A 27,818-nucleotide genomic window follows, 5' to 3' on the forward strand; every position below is an offset into this window, starting at 1 on the left:
GAGTAAACTGCAACTGCCCCAACCTGAAGAAGATTGATTAGCCGTTCCCTACTCCACGCATGCCTGCATCAGTGCACGTGTGGGTGGGAGAGGGTGTTTCCTTCGTTTGATTTATCAAGTGCTCAGAAGCAGGCCCGAGGATTAATCGCAGCAATGATACCATGCCAAGCTGTTATCTACATTTCTTTATCTGTAAAGAGGCTGACTCTCACTTGATCCTAACTGTATACAGTATGTGTGTGTGTGTGTGTGACTATCTCTGCCTATAAGAAGCGGTTTAAATTGAAAAAGAGATTATTTGTGGTCCATGTTTTTGTGTGTGGGTGTGTCGGTATAAGTCAGTCCTTTGGTTCTGATGCGCTTGTACCACCTTTCTTGTGAGGAGCAGAACAATTCATAGCCCAAAGAGAAGGGTTTCATTTCTAATGTATATGTTTTTGTGTTTTATTCCTTTGGTATGCATTTAATCCATTTATGAGATGCAGTTAGAAGTGCGTACCCAGGACAAGGATTATTTTGTATGGGTTCCACACAAACAAATGAAAACAAGCACACCGCTGCTGTTGCTGCTACATCCAGGATATGAGTCACCCCTCCTTCATCTTCCTCCTCCTTAGTCCACCTCACAAAAAATTACTCAACGCTGCATGCACTGATTTGAACTGCATGATATTATCACACACATACAGTTTATGCTGATGATCCCTTTCTCTCTACCTCTAATTGATTGTTTCTATCAGTGCTGACTGCAACCTGAGCTCATTTCTTTTACCACCAGTAGGCCAACTTTTAATTTTTTTTAAAGATTATTTTCTGGCATTTTCAAGCTTTTTTTTTATTTTTTTATTATATAGTACAGAGTTGAAATGGGGAGACAGATAGAGAAGGGGGATGACCTGCAGTAAAGGTCAATGGGTCGGATTTGGACCCGCGACCACTGCAACGGAGGCCAGAGCCAATATGGTATGCGGTCTATCCACTGTGCCACCGCAGCGCCCAACAACTTTTCTGTTTTGATTGATTGATTATGCATGACATAATCAATCAATCTTTTTGTCTATCTCCATCCATGTATTTAGTCATCCTTGTAGCTATATATCTACCATGTATCATACAGTATATAAACTGGTATTCAAACAATGACTGCATATACTGATTTACAATTTGCGACTTTAAACTGTTTAGTTTATCTTTGTAACAGTGAAGTTTTCATTCACTATACAGTATACCATTTCCTCCTAAATGTCTAGCTATCTTTCTAACTAGCTATCTCTCCCCAGCTAGCAAGTGACAATACTGCACCGAGTTTCTGTTAGTCAAAGAAGGACAGCAATATTTATGTCACCTTCTTTCTTTGCCGTCGAAGTGGGTTCTATGGAAAGGACCTGGCTTTAGAATAGGCGGTGTACATTACAGATTGCATCGTTGAATGGTTCGGAGAGTCCCAGGCTTATCCTGATACACTATCACTCTCGCAAATCCATAGACATGAGCGTGTGTCCACGTTTCGATTGAATAGAATTCAACACCCACGCACAATTTGTCACCGGCGTTAATTCCACAAACCAACAACCCGAGCCATTCATTTTCATAAATAGCCCCTGTTTGATTTTTTTTTATCTCTGTCCCTTTTCTATCCATCGGGTTTTTTCCCTTTATCCCTTGTCTAATTCTCTTGTTTTATCTCAGCTTTTCTCTCTATTCAGCAATCCTTCCAAGTGCTCACTTTCTCTCTCTTTCACTCAGGCTCGGGCCACGTTGAGCCACATTCGTGACAGCTTCTGAGCAAATTAACGCAGTGCTGCCACTGCGTGCAAACTTCTAGGACAAACATCAGAGAAGAAAAAAAAAGAAGAAGAGAAAAACCTCAGCCCCCGTTCTGTCTATTTGGCCAAGCCGGAGCAGAGCTTATCGGGCTCTACTAGAGTAGAGGAAAGAGAAGCGGCTATTTACCCCAACTGCAATGCCATAGTGTACATATCAGTGCCAGTCCAGGCAACATACCCGCAGTTTTCAAATGTCAGATGCTTATGTTTGTGTGGTGTGTTGGTTTTGTGGGTGTGAGTTTAAAGCTCGGATAATGTCTTCTGTCGAGCAAAATTTATGTTTCGGCTGACCTTAATGTTCTCAGTGTAGAAGGTTGCTCCGCTTCACTAACTTACATACCTTTCAGAAAGCAAAATATGCCTTCCTTAATACTAGGAGTCTATGGAAACTTTCTTGCCTCAAACCCAATTACAGAATGTGATATATGGTTCTGTGTTATGCTCCCTTGTAGCAGTGTTTCTCTTTTTACAGCTTTTTCCAACACACACTTTAACATACCATCTATCTGTTTTGGCCATTCATTATCGCCAATCAGGATTTGTTTGAAAACTGCAATCATAAGGATGCAGACATTAATACACAGCACATGCTCTGACCTCATTATTTTCCTCCCTATGAACCTTTTAGTTATTGTTTCTGGTCCAGGCCAGTGTTTCTTAGTGAAGAAACAACATCTTATCTAACCTTTAGCAGTGGAACAGGCGTAATTGATGAGCGAACAGAGGAGATTATTGGAGTTGGCATTGACTTCACAATGCAGAATCAATACTGAAGTGCTGTATTGATCCTTATGGCTGTTGTTGATGAAGTAAATAGAGTCGTTGTGCCAATCGGGAGATGAGCTCAGATGATTCAGTGAGCACATGAGTTTTTTTTTATTGAAGAGTTAAGACTACTGTCCAGGAGGCTTTGTTAAAGTTCAGACCTCCAGTGTTAACTTGGCTCAACATTATGGTCAAGGTCCCTGCCTGGATTTTATGGTATCGACCTTTATGTGAGTGGGTTTGCATGAGCTGTATGACTTATTAGTTTGGCCTTATTGTGGCAAGACCCTTGTTCTTGTAACACCTATGCTAATCTTATGAGATGTATGAGTCACAATCAGAAAATGTGGCATGTGGTTGTTGCAGTAGCTTTTTAAAAACTAGTCAAACTTAATTTGCTGTCACACTTTTGCTGCAGTTGATTAAACAAGCCCATCTTTTAAGTACTGTTGGCCATAATGTTTCAACAAGAAAAAGAAAAAGCAAACCTGAGTGAATAAAAAATTCAAACAGACCAAACTTGGCAAGTCTGGTCATGTCTTGTTTCCAGGATGCTGGACAACTAGATGTGAGCTGGCAGGTGTAGTGCCTTGCCAGCCCACTCTCCTGTCTCATGAAATACTGTCGCTCCTCTGTCTCGGACTGACTCCAACTGTGTGTGTGTGTGTGTGTGTGTGTGTGTGTGTGTGTGTGTGTGTGTGTGTGTGTGTGTGTGTGTGTGTGTGTGTGTGTGTGTGTGTGTGTGTGTGTGTGTGTGTGCGTGTGTGTGTGTGTGTGTGTGAGTGTGTGTGTCCATGTGTGTCAACGTGTGTCTGTATACTGTATGTGTGTCCGTATGTGTGTTTCCTGTGTTAGTGTTTTCACTGGGTTGCATAGCCGTGTTATCGCCAGGAGCAATTCTCCTGCCATGCGGAATGCACCCTTGCATGGATCCACTTCAAAGCATCTCCACATACACGTCCTCCCAGATGCATACTGACTCCGTATGAAACTGTATGGATACACCCATAGAGGAAAAGATTACTTACTCCATATGCACCCCACCCAAAATATTTGGAACTTGTTTAGCACTTGCATCCGCAGACAGACTTTTTTTGCAATCGGTAATATTAAGACAGTACTCAAGTCACTGGGGAAAGTACTGGGCTACTTTGCGCATCGCCGTGGGGATATTTATTTCGGAAATTAGCACAAACAAGACATGAGGTTTATTTTGGTGTGACTATTTTCCAGCAGCATAAGCCTTCCACACACTGACAGCCGGGGCACAAGGGCATATATTTGTTTTCTAATCCTGCAGAGGATTCATCAGAAACAATTGCATCACAAGCAAATATAAACAGATACAAAATAAAAAGAGAAGATGCCACTGATAGGGACTGTCATTCAGCTCTCGTAATAAAACAGCAAATACATACATTTTATACCAAGGACCCTTCCCACTCTAAAATAAAAAAGCTTTACTAATGCCGGAACAGCGTGCCTATTTGATGCAACTGAAGTGCGTGGGTGAATAAATTCATGATATGTGTATGTTTATGTGAAGAGGTACTGTATGTCCACTGTGTTTTCCACTTCAAGCTAAAGGATACATCAAAGACAGATCCTTGTCACAGAGATGTTCCAATAGAGGGGCAGTTAATGCACACTACACACTCTGAAGATACTTCCATATCATGTGTACGGAGGATGCCCGGTTCTTAATGAGCAAGCACTGTAGCAGAATGCAACACACCTTCTTACAGTTTCCTCTTCTCCACTTGTGATGACAGCACACAGTTAAAGAGTGCAGGGAAATGAGAAGCAGCAAAACACAAGCACGCCTTTTGGCACATGTCGGACTGAAATTCACCACTCCCTGAGCCACCAGGATTCGATATTCGGATGGGATTTGAGCCAGAGAAAAGATACACAAGGAGTACGGACAAACAGACAGTATTCCTGCCAAAATGATCCGACTCTCTGAAGTCTAAAAGGAACCATTTCACTTTCTGTGGTATTCCGTGTACTAGTGCCCACACATCATTGCGCACACGTGTAGCCACCACCAGACAATCAGCCATTTTATTGGCACCCACATTGAGCTGATATTCATTTGTCATGAATATGATACGGAGCAGTGACTTCTCAAGTGTCTCCAGTTGGTAAGAGCTCTATGAACAGGACGCAAAGAACCTATCACTTTGCCCTTTTATCTTCCTACTGCTCTCAAATGGACTGGAGACATTCAATTTTCAAGTCTTAAGGTCTGGTAGAAGCCAGCGACTTTCATTAACTCCATCCCTGTGAAGTTGTTGAGGAGGTAGAGCATCAAAGAACTTTAATTATCCTGCCCTGCAGTGAGCGAGACAAAGTTATCGAAGTTAGACAGAAAAAAGTACAACATACGGCGAAAGAGATGAGAAAGGAAATACAAGAAAAGAGAGGGAGAAAAAGGAAATGCAAGGTGTATGGATTATCTGCCATAATATTAGCTGATCTGCTTGATCTGCTGCCTTTTTGCTTTTTGAGAGACCCTCCAGGTTTTAAATTGCTTCCTTGCTTTCATTATCTGCCGTTTGATTGGATTGTGGAGCCCTGCTGAGGTAAGCCATCAGGAAGTAAATGGGCAGCTCAGTTGCATTATTAAATTAATTTTGATTTGGCCTCCACGCTGGATAAGAATTCACCTTCAAAACTGGAATATATTCACAGCTATTAATGGCTTTGATCTCGGCAACAAAATGGTGAACTGTGGCGAACACGAAACATGCATGACCAAGGGCATCTAGAAACTCCAAATAATATGAATACCTTAGCAAGCACAGAAATAAAAGGAGAACTTTTAAAGTTGGTGGCTTGGACACTCTCCTGTGTGAAATGCAGAAAAAAGAAAGCACACTTCTCCTCTTTTATTTTTAGTGGGCCAGCGAAGAGCGATAATGGGACAGACATTCAGACAAAGTGGTGGAGTGGAGGGCGGTCTTTTGGGAGTTGGGCAGCAAAGGTCAGGGACGGGGAGATGACTCTAGCACAAGGACATCATTGGCTAGGCAGAGAGCCAGTCCCACACACAATTGCTCACACACACTCACACAAAGGTAGGAGGTAGTGACTTGTTGTAGCTAGATGGGGAATCCAAGCCTACTGTGGTAATTGGAGCCCCTGGAGAAGAATTTGTAAATCTTGACTACGATTGTTCTTTATCCATCACCTTAGTTTTATAATGTTGTTTACTCCTTTTTCCACTATTGGAGATCCCTACTGCAACCCTTTTTCTATCTCTCTCTAACTCTCTCTCTCTAACTCTCTCTCTCTCTCTCTCTTTCTCTTTTGTCCCTCTTGTCACATTGTCTCCCTTTCCCTCTATCTTTACTCTTCTTCCTTTCATATCCAAATCAATGTTTGAGGTTCCTCTTTCAACGATATTTCACTGCAGTCATCGAAACTTTAATGCAGTTGTCTATCTTCCCCCTGTCCCTCTTTCTCTCTCACGACTCCTCTTTCCCCCAAGTGGCCGCAGACATCCAGAAAGCCAGTTCCAACAGAACACCAATGCTCTTGAAATGGTGCAATTCCCACCTAGCAAAATCCAAATATATACGCTTTGAGATAGAATCAAAAGCTGTTCTAAAAAGTTGGGGTGGGGAAGAATTTATGATTATGGTCTTTCAGGAATGTCTTGGCGCCTTCTGTCCCTTCTGGCGCTACTTAGGTGGCGTTGATAGCTTTACCTATGCTCATTTGCATTGAGGTGCACTCCTGTCACATGTGTGATGCCATATAATGGCCCTTGTAGCCTCTGGGACACACGCATACCTTTACACGTACATCTGTCCTATATGTGCACTTGCACATATATAGAAATGCTCAAGTAAGAAGACATCTACCCTAAATTTTCATGGTCATGTCATGCCACAACTAGTCGAAGAGGAGTAAGGCAGAGAGAGCGAGAGAGAGATTAAGGTTAAGGGCATTATGTTATATTTCTATCATCGAAGAGAAATCAAATCTTGTAATAGAAGTAAAAAGCACCCTTGGGCAGTAAAGAGTAGAAGTGGTTGGGGTAGAAGGCGCAATGCAAAAGTCTGCTCAGGATATATACTAAGAGTTAGACTTTGCTTTGGAAGGGAGAGCGGGGGTTTTTCTCTGATCAAACTATCCACAGGCATTGATTCAGTGTGACTGCTGTAAGTGGTTGTAAGTGAGCAAATAGTCAAGCTCTCATTGGCCTGGACTTGGAGATAGGTCTCTTAGACTTGCACAAGTTGAGACACTGTCAGAGCTCGGCACAGGTTCACCCAAGGGTGCATTAGTGGGTACTTCTTCCTTCCTAGCGCAATGTAGCCTGGATAATTGCAACAATGCAGCATGGTAAGCTTTTCCCTCCAGTTCTGACAAGTCTTCATTAATTTGTTTGGTGTCCCATCAACCACTTAGAATTTTTAATTGATCCTCACAATCCTCCATTTATCCGAGTGCTACAAATTATTTCATGTTTCAGTTGAGAACAATAATCTTCCATCATGAAGGCAGAACAAAGCTCTGAAATGGAAAACTTCTCCCCTCCTTTCATGTCTTTATTGTGCCCCATCCTCTGTCACACTCTTCCTCTCCTGATGGAAAAGACAAATAGGCAAAGCAAGACAGCAGCACTGCTAAGCCACCTTTTTTCTCGTGGGAACTGTCTTTGCATCAGTGTAATGTTTTATTGACTTATCGACAGCGTCAGAATTAATCATTTATCCCCGTCTCTGAGAGAAATATGAGTGTTGTTGACGCATTCTGGCTGAATAATCCTGGTATTAATCGAAACCAAGAAGTGTCAAGATGAGGTGATTAGGCTGTTTGAGGTCTAGTAGTAGAAGTGACGTCCAAATTATGTTACTCTGCATCAGGGTGGCGACATGGGCTTAGCACAGATGACTCGACACATTGGGACATCCCCCCCCCCCCCCATACAGCAAATACTCAATATGTAACCTCTGAACACAAGCTTTGAATATATTGCAGTGCTGTACAGGATTTGTTTACGTTGTTCGCAAACATCAAGCAATATGGAATGATTTTTGGGGGGAGGTGGTTGCGTCACCTCGCTGTGGCGCTATTTGGATGAGGATAAGTTAAATGTGGCATTTCCAGGTGCCCTAAGTGAAATCTAATATGGCGTTTGTTTAATTAAAACCAAGCCAGTGTTGGGGGCAGTGGATTCGGGCTTAAAGATCCAATTAAAGTGTTTGGAGAGAGAGGAGCTGGTTGGGTTTCCTCTTTGATAAGTGAAATACCTTGCAGCTTCACCTGATACCACTGATAGCGCATAATGAGAAATGACCCTTAGTGTTATGCAGGGCTAGAGCCAACTACTAACTAGGGCTCCTGCCTCAGCTCCTTGACTCTCCCACCCTCAGAAATTACCAAAAAATACTTGAGTCCTATCCAATAGTTTAATCGACATGCGTGAGAGAGAGAGAGAGAGAAAAATAAATATTTGGAAGAAGTGATGCTTGATTACCCCCACGTTCTGTGCAAAGATGCTGAAAAACAAACAGACATAAGGAGGGAGAGAAGAGTTTTCTTTCGAGTTTGTTTGTTTGTCTAATTTCTTTCGCTTGTTTTTTTTATGAGCTCCGATAACTGTCTAAATCTTCTATCAGATTCTGAGGCGGCTAGAACAACCAACATCTGGATGGAATAAAATGGGGATACTGAGCATTCAACTAAGGTTTTTTTATCATAATTCTTGTACAGGTAATGCATTGCGAATGACCCCTTGTGAGTAATAGTGCATCATCCATTTCCACATACACAACACAGCTGGCCAGACTGAGTAGGACAGTTAGTCATAGGAGGAATATTGCAATAGGTAATGGGATTTGAGACTTCATATACTGTATGTTCCCATTTCTCTGTGATTTCCTATTGTCTCGCTGTTCGCCAAGCTCATTAACAGTCTATTTTCCCCAGCACTACCCCATCTCACTCTCTCATTCATGCCACCCTTAGTTACTATGCTGGAACCATGTAGCTCGCCTCACCAGCCTCTTTATCTTGCCACAATAGAGCACTTTGCGCCGGCCATTAGCGAAGCAATCAGCATACTGTAATGTAAATATTTGCCCAGGGATATGTTATAAGGACCAACTGAATAAGTAAAGTCTCAGGATTAAATTTAAACATGCTAACTGGCAGAGTGCTTGCAGTTCACTTGATGGAACAAAATAAAAGTTTAAATTGATTAAGTTAATACACAATCTGACTGAGTAAAACCCTCTCCCAGAGACAGATTTCATGTTTTCCAGTTTGTTCCAACGAGTTATGGCAGCATTGCTCGTTGAGAAGACGGATACATGCTCTACAGCATGGCAGAAAGATGCCTTTAAGTCCTTTCTTTCATCCCTGTTCAATTCCTTGACATCTCTTTCATTTGAAATTCCATTATTGTCAAATCCAGGTTTTTTCGAAAAGGAATGTGAAATATCATGTTATGAAACAGTGAGAATTTGAGTCTTATGCATTGCACTTGTTCTACAGCAATGGTCAATGCTGTCCTATCATCCTCCTACTACTTCATTAGGAAAAAAGACACAGTTTAAAATCAAGAGTTGTATGAAAGCATTGCAAGCTAGCCACTAGTGCTGCCATAACTGCCATGGTGGCCTGACCATGGTGCCTCACTCATCGCAATCTGGCAATCACCTTGGGCCACTCCTCTGCCATTCAGTTTTTCACAACTAGAGACAGCCTCAGACCTTTCACTGCAGATCAGCCCTCCCCCTTGAGGCAGCTCAGGGTCAAGATAGAATCAGGGATAGCCAGGTTGTGCGAAAGATAACAAGAAAGTTATTTTGGAAAGATGAGATGTTGTAATGCGAACAAGAATGCTGGCAGTATAGCTGTGGAGTGAGATTTGAGAAGAGGGGATTTGTGTTTCATATCATACTTTTTTTATTTTTTACACAATGCTGTGCGTTCGGATTGGGACTAATGATGGACTTGAAAGAGCTGCAGTGTGGTTTTTCTTAATTTGTTTTGTAGGTTTTCCTCTAGTAAATGCTTGGGTTGCAGTTCGCGTTCAGTGTATTATTATTCTAACCCTGCTTCTGTTTCCTCAAGGTGAAACGGCCTGAACACTGTATAGAGTATATTGCAGAACATGTGCTTTTTGTCTATAAAACCAGACAGGTGACTGCACTGTACTTCTGTTCGTATACTGTACTACTGCGCCTCCTGTTAAGAGGTCTCGGTCACCTACATACAAAGCACTAAAGGTAAATGCTGTTTTTGTATACATGCATAAAGCTACAGCATAACGGTTGAGGGATATTTATTGCTCGTCTTGCATAGTCTGTGCTGCTATGTATGTGTCTCCCTGCTGGGCACAGTGAAACACGTCCCCATCAGTATTCATATCCATTGCTGCAGTAAAATGAAGTCAGATCCTGCGACTGTGGCACCTGTTGCCCTATTGGCTCAGCTTGTGGATTGATGTCTTCCCTTTGATGAAACAAGAGCTCATGTCTAGACTATACAATGGGCCCTGTCACCTTCCCCTGTTCTACTGCAACATATTTAAACCGTGTGTCGCCAGGCATCCATAGTTTTGTTTGTTTTTAACAGAAATGGATTGTGTGCCTGGAGGTAGGTCTCCATATCACAAGTAGTAATATATTTTAATGAGCTCGACTCCCCAGGGCAGCGGAACACATTTCTTTATTTGGCCTCAGACTGAAAAAAATATATATATCGAAAGCCCAGTTTTGTGCCATTGTATTGTCCCAGGGCAAGGAGAGAAAAAAAATAACCTGTCCAAATGAAGACAGGCCAGAATGTATTTGAATGATACATATTTGATTCCTGTTTTGTCAAAGGTAGCTCAGGGGTTCTGGTTAGTCTTTTCTTGTGCATTTGCTCATTGTCATGTGTGCCATATGAGCCAATATGTGTGCAAACCTGGACTGAGGGATTAAAGTAAGCTTTGTGCTGAGGTTCTTCTGCCTATAGTCCACGTACCCGCTACCCATGCCACAATTCCCACATCCATTTCACTCACACAGAGTGGCATATTTCTTTTGCCTTTCATGAAGCTGTTAAAAGCCACCATTGCTTGCTCTAAATTTCTTGTCGGTTCAGCTAAGTACATCTTCAAAGACAGCAACTGGGCCGCCTGGTATGGGTGGGGTTTAGGTATTTCAATGAAAGATTGAGAGAAGAAGAAGGAAAGCAAAGAGAAAGATAGATTGTATTTCAAGATGAGGGGAAAGAAGCATTTGGTAGCTTAGCTTCTTGGTATATCTTTTCCTTTACATTGGAATCTGCATACCAGAAAAAGGTAGGCACCCAAACACCTAAATCAACCCACTTAGATAGAGCAAGGTTCCTCAACGTTGGGTGCAAGACCTCTGCTTTGGGTCCTTTTTCTGTGTGCATGATTCACAAATCATTTCTAGAATTGGTCAATTGTTTTATACAGTATATTTTGAATGATATTAATGAGGATTTGTTAAAGGCAGGTTTTTAGGAGCTTCAATCATAAAGGGCTTTCATATGCAGATTTCTAAGGGGGTCCCCAGTCTTTCGGAAATATGACATTTCACTGATAATAGAGAAAGTTAAAAGATGGACATCTTCATTTTCGTTTGTACATTGTTGTTTTGCCCACACATTCCGGGAAACCGTCTACAATCCTCAGAGTATGATAACTGTTTAATCAATTTGAAGCTGTTCTTCAGAACAAAGTAGGCCATACTCAAATTCACATGAAAATTTTACAACTCTTTTATCTTGCATCCTGAGAGTTTTGAGACGTAAAATTGGGGTCGCAGGCCATGTGGGATTGGTAAAATTTAACGCAGAATATTTCAAACACTTGAGCATCCACAGACACACTTAAAATGTCAAGCACATCCACATGCTCACATACACACACACACACACACACACACACACACACACACACACACATACACACACACAGAACAGTGGTAACCACAAGATGGAGGGATTTTTTTGGCTTAACTTTTAATTAGGCTGACACTAAAGACCCTGTGAGAGGCAAGCATGTTCCATCCTGCTGCCCTCCAAACTCCCACGGGCCCTCTCAACCTCACCCCAGGCCAATTCCGCTAAGCCTCGGCCGCTGATCAGCAAACACATCCGCACACAATTTCACACAAAAGCTCACTTCATTCTCCAAGGCTCACACGTGCATGCAGATGTGCGCAATCTCCTTGAACACGCGCTCACTTGGTGTCTTTGTCTTGTCCTCATTTAGACTGGCGTACGCCCTCCTGCCTATCGCCAATCCATAATTCCTGCTTAAGTATTCCTTTAATTACAGCTTTCAAGAGGTAGCCTTTACCCCACGTCTGTCCCTTCCACTCCCCCCCTCACATCGATTGCAACTCCTCTTCTTTATTTGTAGATAGGCCTTTGAGCATCCATCTCTGTTGCTCCCTCCCCTCCTAAGCCCATTCCCCCACTTTTGTAAAAGGATTGGAAGCAGATAACAGAGGAGATTTTGCAGGACTGACCTCTTCTCAGCTTTGTGGCCAATGACTGAAAGGAGATGGATTGCGGCCCTGCTACCAAATTTTCCTCCCATGGCTTGAGTCGCTGCTTTTGTTTTGTCTCGGGGCTTAATGTCCTTGGAGCAGTGGCTTCAAGTAAAGTCTCAAGGAAGCTGGTCAATGGTGGAAAGAATAGGAGTCTGGTGGAGGAGAATGGAGAGGAGAGAGTGGAGGTGAATTGAAGAGAGGGAGGGCATTAATTATAAGGTTGACACATTCAATAGAGGGCTGAAGTCAAACCACCTGCCGGAGGGAATTGGAAAACGGCAACTACAGAGTACCAGTCCAATATCGGAGCCCAGTTGCAGGGATAAAGACTGTCTCAGTCAAGAGGGTGTGCTATCAATCTAGCAGTGTGTCTTTGAGAAGGACTGAAAGAAAGATATTATTGTATATTGTATGTGAGCTTGAGTAGTATTCATGCAGGCTAGGTATGTTCAGATAAAAGGAAAAGAAAACTACATAAATCTGTAGTCAGTTTTTCTCCCCATAATTTATACGATTCAGCTTTATTGTCATTGCATAAAGTACAAGTACTGAGATAACAAAATACATTTTGGCATCTAACAGAGGAGCAAATACAAGTGAAGTGCTTAATAATGTACATGAATAGCAGAAGTAGTATGAATAACAGTCGGGGTTTATATGAACATCCTTGGATATACTGTATAAGCCTACATTATGAATACTTTTAACACTGATATACTGTATATGTTAAGCATATTGCTGCTGTTACAGAATGCAGTGCAGGTAAGATATTAGATTTATAGTACAGGTACAAGTAATGGTGATAGTAGACATTACAAACAGAATAACCAGCTCGAGTTATGATACGAGTATGTATATACTTTATTTGTATGGACTCTAGGTAAGATATGCACACTATAGACAGTATTAGAAGTTCACCAAAATCAAAGGAGATAGTTGGGCTTTCTTCAGAGACACTGGTGAGCCCTTTTGTTTAGGACACACTCAACCTCCTTTTGGCAAACTTAATTAGTACATGGTATTAAAACCATGTGCGGGTGGTTTTAGATGAGCTAGGACCAGCCTTTCAAAGTACTTCATAATGGTGGTGGTATGTCATTCAACCGAGCTAACCTTAATCTCTGCAGAATTCATTGCACTTGCACATGAACATCCCGTATATATAGTGCTCTTTTCTCATTAAATGATTGCCACCTGAGGTCTCACCTTTCGTTACCAGCATCCCACCTTTAGGTCTCATCAAAGTCAACTTATGAAAGACCTTTACATAAAATGAAGAGTATGAAATAATGCTAGGATGGAGCTGACAGTGAAGACCTGAAGTGAAGACCTGCAGAGAGATGGATTTTGATTCTGTTTGATGACTAACCGTTACCATGGTTACTGATTGCTTCCATGAAAGAATGAAAGACTGGTGTAGTTAACTACCAACCCTTTATACCTTACAAGTTGCAATTCACGTCACACTGAAATAAGAACTGCCTGTCACAACCAATCAATTCATCAAGGTTGCTGTTGATGGTAAAATTAAAGAGTTGTTAGGTGCAAAAAGTAGTAAGTGATGCACTGAATGTTACTGCAGAGTCCAAGGCAGTGGGAGGAGGCTGAGTACACTTCAAAAAAGTACAAATTTGATTGAATGTCTACTTAAGCCTCACACTCCAGATTGCATTTTGTATGTGTGTTTTCTCTGTTTGTGTGTGATTTGATAGTACAGGAGGTGTGGGAGGTAGGCTTACATTGCAATGCACATTAGAGTATTTCTGTTTTTCATAAGTGGGAGGAACTGCTGGTGAGTTAATTAGATTTCAAGGTGTTTGATGTAGGTAGGGTTGGAGACAATATCAGTTTTGTCACAGACATTGGCGGCTAGGATGTGTGTTGTTGCTATGCCAACTGCAGGCACAGCTGGTCCGGCTTCGAGGAAGACAATGAAGCTGTGTTTCGGCAATCGTCACTTTCAGACAAAAGGAATGCACATAGACAGAGAAAAAGGTCACAGGTATGTTTATTCACAGTTTTGATCCCGAAAGCAGAGCATTGTATTGCTTGATTGCGTTGTTTGTTTTCCCCTGCGAGTAAGAGCCATTATTATGTATGGTATTTTAGGATCAAGTACTTTTCTATTTGATGTTGTCGAAATCAAAGGGAAGATTAGCCCTGCTTCAAAACAAGACGCTGATTCCCTTTTAGCATCCTTCCGTCCTGCTCTGTAATCCATATTCTTCAAAGGCAGGTGGGCATCTGAGAAGGATATTGTCAAGTTATTTTATAAATAGAGTCTACCTGTAATTGAAATACGCATGAGGCATGGCAGAGGAATGAATGATTTGACAGGGCTGGTGAAGTAAGTCTCACTCTCTCCCTTAGCTTGCAACAGATTCCATTTAAAACTCAATTTCTGTATGTGGGAAGACTATACAGAAGTGCAACCTTCATTATCAGAATTATCACTCATGCGAGGCAAAGCAGTTTTATATATTTTTTTTTTTCATCAGCAGTGCCATCAAGCAAATACTAGAGTTGATTGCTTGGTGGGGCAAAGTGGCCAGTTTTACAGATAGTCCAGCCATTTTGACTCATTACATGCTATACATGACTAGTCTAAAGTAAACACACTTGAAGTAGAAAAATCAATTTGCTGCTGTTTTTTATTTTTTATTTTGTGAAATATATCACCGCCACACAATCTGCCACACACAGTCTGTGAGAGGTTGTTTCCCCCTGTATTGAGCCGTCACACATCCTTTCTCATTCTATAAAGAGGGTACAACCGGCCTACTGTATGTATACCTGTACAGCACAAGATGGCTGAATCATCCATTATCCAGTGAAAACTAAACAGATGAAATGTTACACTACGCACTACAAAAACTGAATTTCAAAACGTTATATAAACAGTATAAACTACTACACAGTCACCTAATGCAATCATAGCAATGAGGATAGTATGATTTACCAACATATACAAGGTGCAATGTCTTACAAACATGAGCACATTTTATTTCTCTTAAAACAAAAACTTGCACAATACAACAAAAAAATACCCGCTCATAAAAAAACATTGTTCCATAGCACTACTAGTGTTCTAAATCTCCACAGAGGGCCAAATATATATTTTATTAAATAACTATAAATTACTTCTTGGATGACCCTAACTTTCGGTAGTAAACTTTCAGTTTTAAAGTGTGTTGTGTTCCTTGTAATTTTTCTTTTGAAGCAGTTTCCACGTGTTGGCATTACCATGGAGTAACGAAGTACGATGCACTTTGCTTTTTTAATACACTGTGTACAATCTAAACTTTTCTCCCTTCTTGGATCGAAAAAAGGGAAGTTTGTACGAAAGGAGTGAATGTGACCAACTGGGGTTTGAGTCGCAAAGGCCTGGGGATATGATCAGTGGCTGAGTTTGCTTGTGCTGTATTTGTGGATGGCCTTTCAGTTATTGCACAGAGAAGGGAGATGAGTAGACAGAGACAGACCGGGAGAGAGTGAGGAAGATAGGAGTTCTGGGCTCTCTGCGAAGCCTTGGCAAAGGCAGACAGGCTGCACTATCCTCTGGGGAAGATTCAATTATAAATGATGCTTCCACTCGGAGCCATCTTGGAATCCCTTATTCTTTCGGAGATCTTCCTCACCTAATCCTCAGCAGGGTTCGGTGGGGCCTCTCTCTGTAGCGATATGCCTCACACAAATTCTGTGTCATGCATTATGAATGATTGGAAGGAGACTCTCATGTCCTAATTTTGCTGAAAGCAGTGTGAACGTCAACATATAGGGCTGACAGAATGCACATTTTTTCCCCATAGAAGCCATCAAGTTTAAATTAGGTTTTACCAAGGTTCAGCATGCGAGTGTCCCGACTATTCTTTTGTCATCTTTCTGTGTTCATGCCTTCTCTAGCTGACGTTTTCAGCACCTTTGCTCCCCATCGTTGTCTCTCTCTCTCTTTTCCTTTTACCGGGCATCTTTTCCACATCTCTCCCATACCTTCTTGTATTTTATTTCCTTCTTCTTTCATCTCTCTGCAATGTCTCTCTCTAGAAATTCGACTGGTGGCAGTGTGTAGCATTAAAGTCAGCATACAGATCTTTTTTTGTAGCCTAGAGTGCTGCTATGGATCTCAACTCCAATCCCCCCCCCCTCAACCCTCTTCCTTCTCTTCAGACCCCCTTTCCTCATCCTCATCCTTTTCCTTTTTCCAACCAGAGAAAATAGGAGCTGACATCTCTAGGGAACGGAGTACGGGAGAGAAAAAAAAAAACATTTAAAGCCCTTCCTCTCTGTCCGCTTGCCACTACAACAGAGTAGAGTGTCAGTAATGCAGCATGAGGGGGAGACAGAGAGGTTGGGGGGGGGGGTGCTTGAGGGTGAGAGTTTTGCAGTAATGAGGGGAGAGCTGCCATGGCTTCACCTTCTGCTGTACAAGTCTGTGTGGGTTTTTTCACTACAGTGTACCGTGCATCCGAGCCTTTTGCTGTGTTTCATGTCCCCCGAAGTGACGGTACATGACTACTTCGTTTATGGGGTTTCGTTCCGAGGATGTTTTTTTTTACTTGCCTGTGAGTGGGGGAACCGATGCCTTTTCCTGTTTGTCTGAATTAAAGTTTATCAGGCTCACATCGACGCCACTTTAGTCTCCCTCCATCTGTGCTCCTTCTATTGCCATGTCTGTCCCAGGCTTCCTCCTGCAAAAAGTGACTCTTCCACCACTCTTCTTCTCCCCCCCCCCCTCCCTCCCCCCACCCCCACCTAACCCTACACCACATCCTCAACGTCTGCCTCAGCATCATACTGCACAGATGGCAAATCTAGCTGTTCGTCATAGAAATACTGTATGTCATGTATGTCCCGTCTCCCCCCCTCCGAATGAAGGCTGACAAAAAAGATAATAACTGTTTTCCTGCATTGTTGCCAATTGTTGCACCTCAATTGTTTGCGATTGTGCGACATTGGAGTGTGAATCAAGTAACGAAAAAAAATATGGATTTAGGGGCCTGTACCCTTTAGCTAGTAGCTGCCCCCAAAAAGTTGTATGTCTTCGTAAAACACCCGCAAGACAGAACAAACACGCTTCAAACAATACAATAGAAACAACCACCTTTTAAAAACTGTTAAAAAAATTTAATAGACGATAATAACTTTGTGATTATCTTAATTTTTTTAAGTAGCTGTAATTGTTAATGAGGTTACACAATTACAGCTGAAATAACTAGTCGAGTAATGGCGCGCAATTTTGATAATTGATAAAAAAAAACTAAAACATTTGAAGGTTCCTGTTAAACACATTTTAAATACGATGTGAAACTGAAAAAAAAAAGAAAAATCGTCCATTTTACCTATTCCTTTTTTTTACATATGTAGACTAAAGGACTGATAAATAAAGAGAGAACAATGGGCAGATTGATCAACAATGAAAATAATCGTTGGTTGCGGCCCTATACACAACAGCACAATATGTTCTGGTGTTCCCTGTCACCTGCGCTTTCCCTCTGCACTGGCACAAACAAGCGACTGCAACAAAAGCGTCAGCACTAAATCTCACTGCAGCAGAGAGGCCTTAGCTTCTCTTGGCATTGTATCGGCGACTGGAGCACAAATACGAGCACTGTGGTGTTTGACTGCTCAATCCCAGCGAGTGGAGCTGCTGCCCGCCGGCTCAGACTTTATCATCCTGGCTACTGCATGCTGCTGCTTTGCTTCCAGGGCAGCAGCATGAAGTAGAGGCTGCCTGATCCTCTGCCTGGCCCTGCTGCATTTACTAGCAGGCTATGGCTCATCAAGTTAAAATATGACTTTGACAAAATGCTTTACAATATTCAGAAATCCATACATTTGCCGGCACGCACTGTGTAGACTGTGAAATAACTTTGACTATGTTGTGTTATTGCCCGGTAGTTTTCTGCCACCCTTTGACATTGATTTAAGTTTTCACATAAACGTTCCCTTCCAGGAAAAATAAATAATTACATACATGTGCAGTTTAATTTGCCTGAAAACATTTATAATTAAAATAGCAATTTTGCCCAGGGGCATGTCTTAGTGACAATCCATGAACAAATACATGTCTCAATCATGTGCCTTCTGCTCGTATATCATAATACAGCTCTCGCTGCCTCAAAATTCCCCCACTTTTCACAATGCATGCTCGGTCCATTCCGTCTCTCTTTTCCCCTTCCGTTTTTCTTCCACTTCCATTACCCCTGGTTTTTGGCGCGTGAATCCATATAGTGCCATAATGCTGGCGCTTATTATAACAGGGAAACAGACAGTGTAAATCATTCAAGGCTGGCTGTGCTCTTTACATAGCCATTCCTCATGACACGCTGCCCTTCATCAATCACATTCTGTATGTTGTTCAGTGTGGCTGACGAGAGATGGGACACCCACACACATTCAAGGTGTGTTTTGTGTTCATATGTCATAGAAATGCATTAAAAGCGAGAGTGAGAGAGAGAGAGAGCGTTCATTCATATGCCTTGTCCCTCTCTATATCCCTGAGGGGGGAGAGGCAACAGTTGGAAATATGAATTATGAAATGATAAGAGGTTGTAAAATGGAGATAAATCCGGGTGATTACACAGCTCAGTATCTCACAATTTGATTCTTCTGCCAATGATTCCTTGTTGTAGCTGTGTGAAGGACAGGCAGGCTAATAATTCCCCATGTATGAAGCATGGCAGGGGAAAGCAATGCCATGATGAAGTTCCTTTGAGCGTGATGGAGGAGGCAATTACATTTTGCATCTCACTTTCAGGTTTTTTTTTGTTGTTTTTTTTCTAAGGCCCCTTTTCCCTTTTTTCCCATTCTCCGATGGAAGAAAATTCGACCACATCAAACCGTGTTTGTCTTCTCTCTCCGTCCCCTGGGGGGCCTGTGCCGCACAAAGCCCAAGAGATAACAAGGGGAAAGACATAAAAGCACATAAACAAGACACACCAAGGAGAAAGGAGTGGGAGCGTGTGCGCGTGGATGTGTGTGCACGAGCCATACATGTCTATGCATGTGGTGTGACTTTGAGTGTGTGTGTGTGTGTGTGTGTGTGTGTGTGTGTGTGTGTGTGTGTGTGCGAGCGCAAGGATACTCGAAACAGAGAGTCCCAGTTTGGAGCATTTATACTCTCACTGCAGTCTTATACCTTGTAGGTAACTGGCAGTCGTACCCTTTTCTTTGTGGCTGTCTCAACATGTGTACACGCAGGTACAACCTGAGCATGCACACACCTGATTCAGCAACAACAACAACAAAACACTGTCTACCTTCAGCCTGTACAGTTGGACAGATAGTCCTAGTATTTTAGTGTAGATCCTCGACCAGCTGCCTCTAAACAGACGGTTTTATCTCAGCATGTGTAGCCTGGAAACAACCAATTACCAAGTTATATCAGATGTGGGCTGTGGCAGCTGCTCTGCTCTTTTTGCTCTCTTTCCAAAAAGCATTGGTGCCTAGTTCAGTTTATATTTGTACCTAAAAGATAGAGAGGGAGGACAGCATGCAAACTTGCCTGCAAATTAATGTAGTTGTAGAGATTTTAAAAGCTACAGTGCGTACCTTTTGCATATAAATGAATGTTGGTTACATTGGAAGCCGTCGCCAAATGAGTTCACACAAAGTTCATTAAGCCTGACTCACCTCATGAAAATGCACCGACAGTGTTGTTGTAAATACTCAGAAATCCTCATGGGGGTGAAATAAGCTACACACTATAGATACAATTTAAAGGACTCTACACTGATTTGGAACACTGGCTTGATGTGAGATCTTTGTTGCTCCACTGTGGGTTTTTTTTCCTGCTGGTCAAGTGTAGTGAAACTGCTGAGTGACCTTCTGTCATATCTGTGCAAAAATAGCATCTACCTCTCTCTTTTTCTTCCTCTTCTTCTTCTTCTTCTTCCCCTTCTCTCTAGTTGGGCAGTGTCACGTGGGGCCTGAAGGACGGGACATAGTTCTGTCCTGTAGACAGGTGTCCTGACCTTCTGTCTGCACTGCCACGCCTCAGGGGACCTCTGCAAAATAGAGGCCACGGCTTTGACCTAGTCTCTCATCCACAGTTTGTCTCTAAATGGAAAACCCCTGCCAATGCAATGAATCATAACAGTGGAGAGTAATGCGTTGGTGCAATGCCCGTTTTTTTCACAAACTCAAACCTAACCTTGTTAGATCTCCAGATCTCCTAACTTTGTTAAGGCTAATATGAAGGTATTATATTTTCATTCATAACTGTCTTAGAATCATCGACGAAATGCAGCGTTGGCCATTATTTCTTCTAGCTCAGAGATGTTCCTATCTCCCCATGCCTTCACTCACAAATCAATAGAGCACCCATATGCTTCAATTAGATAACACACACACACACACACACACACACTCTTCAATGCCCGCTGGCCATGGCAAGATTGCATTATACAAAGATGGAGATGAAAGTCCCCTCTGATCCACCAAAGTAAGATCTTGTGCTCTAATCTGTTTGTAGATTTGATTCCTTTGATGATATTTTCCCCGTATTTGGCTTACCAACAGGGCTACTTTCAAACTTGTAAGTTGTTGTCCATCCAATCCGAAGAAATGTAAAATAATCAAATAGCAGATAACAAGTCTGCAGTGATGTACAAGAGAGAAAAGAAATGGGCTTGGGTGGTTACAAAACAGCAAACTTTGAAGAGGACTCTCACAGCCATTTTTTTCAAAAAGCACACAACAAATTTGACTGCTTTTACCTTATTGCCTTAATGTGTTTGATCGAAAACATACTTACCGTCATATAAAAAATAATGGTAACAATGTGACCATGCTTATCATGGGGGGGAACAGTGAACAAGCCCATCACTTTGCAACACACGGTTACAATGATCCATTTTATTGAAAGGTGTTCTTATTAATGAACTAGATACTTTTTTCTACAACATTAAGGTTGCACACGTCCACTGCTTATTACGTGCACATTTTAAAAGGTTTTTTGCCAAAGTATGAATGGGAGCCCTTCTTGTTAAGGCAGAGTACAACACGCTGTAAAACTGTAAAAGCTAAAGCCATGTGATGGTTTATTTTATTTTAATGGGGAAAAATAATTCCTTTCCGCATTGTGCTTTTAGTGCAGCTAATTGTTTAATACCGGATGAAAAACCTTGAAAAGACTTTTGTTTCAGGCCGGGTTAATGAAGAGTATGCATGATAAAATATGCTAGAAAGGTTCATTGCTCAGCTGTACTTTTCATCCAACAAATCTCCGTGCAAAATCACAGAAATTCAATTATGATGGTGCTCCTTACATCCACACGAGTGGAAAAGCTCTCTTGCTCCGTATTTGAAGCTGAAAATAACCTCTTGACCTTGGAAATGTAGCCAAAAACCGTCACAATTCTACATCTGCTCGCAGATACTTACCATCCATATAGATCTCTTTTTTCTCGGTTGAAATCTTCAGATGAGGATCTGAAACGATGCCACACTTTGTAGCTTTTGCACACGGTGAATGAATGTATTGATATGCAGTGAGTGGACTTCCTCTGTGTGGAGAATACAGTCGGTGCCGTCTGGGCCCGGCAGGTTCTTGTTGGGGAAATGTGTTATATTTCGGCGATATCGAGTTCCCACTCATACCCTCTGTACTTGACAGATAAATCATCCTCTTGTGTGATTGTGCGGGTCAGTCGACATGTATGTGGCTGCTGTCTCTGTGTGTGTGTGTGTGTGTGTGTGTGTGTGTGTGTGTGTGTGTGTGTGTGTGTGTGTGTGTGTGTGTGTGTGTGTGTGTGTGTGTGTGTGTGTGTGTGTGTGTGTGTGTGTGTGTGTGTTCATGCCGAACATTGTCTGCTTGAAACGCTAGGCAAATCTCCTCAATGTGATAATTGGCTCCCTGGGGTGCTTGTATCTTTGCTGCTCATCATCGTCATCCCCTCCAGTCAGAAAGAGTGTGTGTGTGTGTGTGTTAAATTAGATAGGCGAAGTTTGCTCATTTGCCAGTGAAACTGATCCCAAGTCAGCCTCAACTATTTTGGCAAGAAAAAAACTTTGAGGCAATAAGACAGCAGGGGTTAGATCCGGTGCAGCACTGTCCGCAGGCTGCTATCTGCTGACTTTATGGTTGATCGGGGCCCTGTTTTCATACAAACACCACGGCATGGAGAAAATGAACTATTGGAGGCAGGTGCGGCAATACACGTTGCATACATTAGCTTTCGGATATTGCAATGTCATTGAGAGCAATTGAGAGATTTTTTATTGTTTCTCTTCAGGAGAAGAAAAAAAAGAAGAAGAAATCTCAGAGGGAGGTGCCTGTGTTAAACCAGCCATGTACGGTTATTAGTTACAAGAAGTGAAGCAGTTGTTTGAGGCTTGGGATGCTTCGCCAGTTCGGATATCACTCTTTCTTGCCCCGCACACACACACACACACACACACACACACACACACACACACACACACAGACGACCTTAGTTGGTGGGATATTTTTTTTCTCTTGCTGGCACCAGCGGCCTGCAAAATGCCGACCTGTTTGTGCACCTGAAGGCAAATGGAGATAGCTCATCTGGTGAATGGGGAGTCTCTCTCTCTCTCTCTCTCTCACTCATCTCTCATCCATATGTTCCTGGAGTCTCCGGGGTATTACGGGCCACAGAGCAGATTGTTGGCCGCTTCAGAGGGGAAACAGTAGGACAGCTGGGCACCCATCACAAGGCCAAACAGATGTTCACTTTGACTTGGAGAGCAAGTGAATAGAAAAAGAAAAGAGAGGAACGAGAGAAGGAGGTAGGTGATGTGGAAGAAAGGGGGATGCAGAGAGATGATGGAGGCAAGAAAAGAAAAAAAAAATATTAATACTCTGACGCAAGACCTCAGAGACTTCATTAGCAGTCCCCCGACAGCCTCCGAGGTGGGCCAAATGCTTTCCACTTTCCTCTGGGCCGAAAGGAGTCAGTTTTTTTTCTCTTTTTTTGTCTCCCCATATTGATTCACCCACCAATCTATCTGCTGCTGTAGGTCTTAATGCCTTTGATCTCTTGATTATCTTCGCCTAATATGTGGATGAGATGCCTAAGCGGCTCAGGGATTCGCTGCTCTAATTTTGACGCACCTTGGGGAACGTTCAGAAGTTGGAATTGGAATCCGACCCTGCAACCAAATAATGAAACTTTTCTGATTATTTCTTTTTTCAGTTCCACTTGGATGATTTAAAAAAAAAAGGATAAAAATAAGTTCTATCAAATCTGCATAGTGGCTGATATACATTTAAATTAAATAAAAATCTTTCTTGTGAGATTATCTTCCCTCAATGCTACCGAGGTCCCTTTTTTTTAAACGATGTCATAGTCAAATTAAAGCCGGCAAAGGTTCTTCGATCAATCCCTCCGCCCGCCCGCCCGCCCTCACTACTCTCCTTTTCTGTTGCCATCCTTAGTTCTTTGGTTGCAGGTCTCATATATAATACATGAGGATTGGGAGACTTATCCAGTGCTGGCCAATACTGGCTGTTATTCCCTGGAAAGAGGCTATATTTAAGCACTGGATAAGTCATAGATGGCGCGAGGGGAACTGCTGTCTTTCTACCTATAAAAGGTGGTGGTTGCGGTATCATTAAAAACCTAAAATAGAACTGGGCACAATTAAATTGCAGCAGTGGCAAGGTATTTGTAAAAGGAATTTCTGTAGATCTGTCCCTGAATAAAAAATTGGCCTAGGATAGTTTTGTCAGTAAAGTGTCTTGTTGTTGCGGCCGACACTGTGCCCCCTAGTGTCTACTGAATTTATATTTCTACATCACAACACAACATTTCATTTTACCCATCTGCCTCTTATTTCTCCTAGATGAAAGTCTAATGGCTGCCCCTTGTTTGCTTCTTGTTTCCACAGCTGGCACCACATATATCTTTGGCAAAGGAGGGGGTCTGATCACGTACACATGGCCCAACAACGAGAGGCCAAGCACAAGGACGGACCGGCTGGCTGTGGGCTTCAGCACCACCATCAAAGACGGCATCCTGGTCCGCATCGACAGCGCCCCACGTCTCGGCGACTACATCATGCTACACATCGTGAGTACTACTAACTGTTAAGTGTTGGTGACTTATCAACCCAATACCACACAATCTCTCCCCTCGAGTCATTTATTCAATACGATCAGGGGGGGGGGGGGGCTATGTAGCTGTTTCCGAGCCAAATTATGAGCTACCCATGAGCACTCACACGTTCCTAACATTACAACCACAAGCATAGCTCAAGATCATGACCACACAAACCCTCAACCCTCTGAATATTTTTTTATCCAGTGGGGGAGGGGTTATTTATTGCAGTCTTCGGGCCAAATTCAGCCCATCATGCTCAAGCTGAATTATACAAAGGGTACAGATCCATAAAAGAAAGAAAATAGAAAAAAAAGATAACTTACTCCCCTTCTCCGCTCACCATCGTCTTATGGAATAACCCTGCTTCTGCTGCATTCGAACTGACTCCCCGCATGAATAATGAATGCGGTTCTCCTCCATACATATGCAGTGTGCTCCCACATGTTGGGGTTCCATGATAGAAACAGGGGCGTGTGTGCGTGTGTGTGCGTGTGTGTGTGGGGGGGGGGGGGGCGGGGGGGGGTCTGGATGCTTGGCCAGTCGACTGTGCCTCCGTGCAGAATCTTAATAATCTCACTTTGCGACCTTGTGTTTGACTCTTTTACATAAGCATTAAGTATTTACATAATCATCAACAGCAGCTGGAGGAATGCATAGCGTCATGGAGATATGGAGATATGTGGGGGGTGGTGTGTGTGTGTGTGTTGGGGGGGGGGGGGGCTGCTGCTGATGCCATGCAAAAAAAAAGATGTGATGATGAGGAGGAGCTACAGTTGCTAAAGCAGATTGGAAGTCTTTTTCTTCTTAAAGAGCTCCCTTCATCTCCTGAGTGCCGGCCATGTGGTGCAGAAAAACAGCCATCTGCTCTGCAAAGATGAGGGCCCACAACAAGCCGTTTTCAGCTGCCTTTAGAGTTAAGAGAGTGAAAGTGAATGTGTGTGTGTGTGTGTGTGTGTGTGTAGGTGGGAGAGCAAGTGGAATGGCATGGTTGGAAGCAAAATGATAGAGATGTACAGTAGCTTGTGAGGGGGGGTTGTGGGGTTGTGGGAAACGCCTGCGCCCTAACCGACTGAGTCCTTTTCAGGAAGCCCTAAAGGAAGGAAAATAAATGCATTTTTAATTCTGCTCTTTAGAGTCTCCCAGCATAGCTAGCCAAGCAGGCTACCTCTTCTAATTGGTGTCTGTGAGCCGCTAGACGGCTAATGTCTTCATTCCTCCAGTCTCGTGGCGTTAATGAATTTATTATTAGAGGAAAAGATACCGGAGATTTTGGTTTAGAGAACACAGCGTAGTCTGCATTGCTAATAAACCACATGATTTATTGACAGCCAAGGGTGAACAAACAAAGTGAGTTTCATTTATTATTAACAGAGATTTTGTCTTTTAAAATATAAAATACTCTGCAGCACAAAAAACATATCATGGCAATCCAAGGCTTCTTTTTCCCCACAATTACGCTGCAACATAACAGAAAGCAAATGAAACAAGCTGGACTTTTTCGCCAGAGGTGGAAAGTAAATAATGAATAAGACCTTGAATATTTAGCTGCGAGACTGCTGGATTCGGTTATATCTTGAGGAAAATAAACCACTGCTTGACCTCACTTCTAATGTGTGTTGTTGTTATCTGGTTAGTACCATATAATTTGCCCCACATTAGACTATTACTCTCCAGTGCTGTAGTGGTGGGAATATTGGATCTCCTCGGAAAGGTTAGCACAATATGGGTATTGTATAATTTGCAGCTTAAATAAACCTTTGCTGTCTCTACAGGTTTAATGTGGTAGAAATGCTTTTAGACTGGCAGATATTTCAGACTTCAATGAAATGTCATCAGATAACAACTCCTAATGACAAACGTCAGGTCCTTGCTGTTGGCAAGAGGAAAAGGTTAAAGGTGTTTGGACTGTCCATTCCGGATATATATCTAACCAAAGGTTTAAACAGGCCCAGGGCCATCACTTAGCCTTTGCAATTATGAGGTCACCGTTTGAGACTCAGCTCACCAAAGTCTGGATACATTAGGCACACTAAATCATTTGATCCACAGAGACCCTTACTTTTAAATGAAACTTCACAAACCCCTTTCACTGGTATCGAATTTGACTTACTATCTTAAGATAACTCTGACTGAGAGAAATGGGCACAAATGGCATTTTCTTATTTATGCAGAGCGCAGAAAATAACTGTTTCCGAGGCTAGACCTAATCGCTGACTCTCTCCTCAGTTTCCCTCTCTCTTTTGATTTCTTCATTATCTCGTCTTCCCCCCCTCCCTCTGTGATTAGCTTACGGCTTGTTTGGCAATCGTGAATTAAAATGCTGATTGTAGTGTTTACTTCTTAACTCCTACGAACAACTCCATGCTCGGTTTGAAATACGAGCGTCAATTTGGGGTAATTTGCGGAAATGAGCATGACATTTTGACATCTCCGGGTTTGTCATTTGCAATTTAATTTGATTTGAGTTCTGAGTTTGGTGAGGCAGACAAGGATTCGCATCAGGTGACATCTTGTGTTTCGAGTTTCTTACAGTGGAAGATATTCAGAAAGATATAAGTTACAAAACAAATATCTAAGATGTTTGTATCAACTTATTACTGTCAGCTGAGTCAACATGGGACTTTTGCGGCAGTACTGCAGTGACTGGGAGTAAAATGTGTGTGTGTGTGTGTGTTTGTGTGTTGTGTGTGTGTGTGTGTGTGTGTGTGTGTGTGTGTGTGTGTGTGTGTGTGTGTGTGTGTGTGTGTGTGTGTGTGTCTGTGTGTAAGCTTAAATCCATGACAAAAAAGACTATAAGCCTTGGGCTGGATGTGCCAGTCGTGACTCACACGGCCTCTCACCAGGGACTGCACATGACTGCAGGTGAAGATTACCCAAGACACACACACACACACACACACACACACACACACACACACACACACACACACACAGACAAATAGAGAAAATCCTTCAGGATCTCATCTCTTCTACATCATTTAGGTAGCAAAACTAATTTTTTAAATAATTACAAGCACAGTTGACACGAAAGGTGGATTAACGACGCTGACATAGAGAAACAAGTGCTCAAGGTACATTGACTTAACCTTATTAAAATGATACATGTCCCGGTGATTCTACATTTTATTAAAGGTTGAAGCTTCAAAACTGCTGCAATATTGAAAGGAAAGACGAGAGAAGAAAATGTGTGCTTTTCTATTTCTTTGAAGACACAACCTTGTGACTGGGGTATCATCAATTTTGATCACCAGCGGTAAGGAAAAATCTGAGGGTAAATAAAGGGTAGATCTACGTAAGAGATGCATTGAATGTATACGTTAGCCAGTATGCAACTTGGAAGCTGTAGTTTACTATCTAAGAGATACAATTCTACAATAGCATTGTACAATACTTGCCCCAGCCACCCTGTCTTTTCTCCATTACATTGCTTGAACACTACAGTGAGGGTATTTCAAGGCGTGGGAGTTGGACCCCGGTACATCACGGCTCTAGCAAGCCCAGATGAACTCACGTCTTTTGAGACGTAGTGGGTGACAAGTTGGTGTCGTGCGAAGCTGAAATTGAGAATGCTCCATCACCTTTCATGCCTGGCAGCTCCTTTGGTTTCCAATTAAGGGGGAAAATCACAGCAA

General features: G+C 42.4%; 1 protein-coding gene across 1 annotated transcript in view; it reads left to right on the top strand.

Moving 5' to 3' along the window:
- Positions 1 to 27,818, top strand: part of nrxn3b (neurexin 3b) — a gene marked incomplete at its 5' end in the record, with an annotated part of 282,506 nt that overhangs the window by 193,874 nt on the left and 60,814 nt on the right. Inside the window, one exon of the mRNA XM_080047664.1 lies at positions 23,975 to 24,156. Coding sequence (XP_079903790.1) covers positions 23,975 to 24,156 — 182 coding nt within the window. The remainder of the gene's footprint in view (positions 1 to 23,974; positions 24,157 to 27,818) is intronic.

The sequence above is a fragment of the Ammodytes marinus genome (genome assembly GCF_949987685.1).
Source record: "Ammodytes marinus genome assembly, chromosome: 19".
NCBI lineage: Eukaryota > Metazoa > Chordata > Actinopteri > Uranoscopiformes > Ammodytidae > Ammodytes > Ammodytes marinus.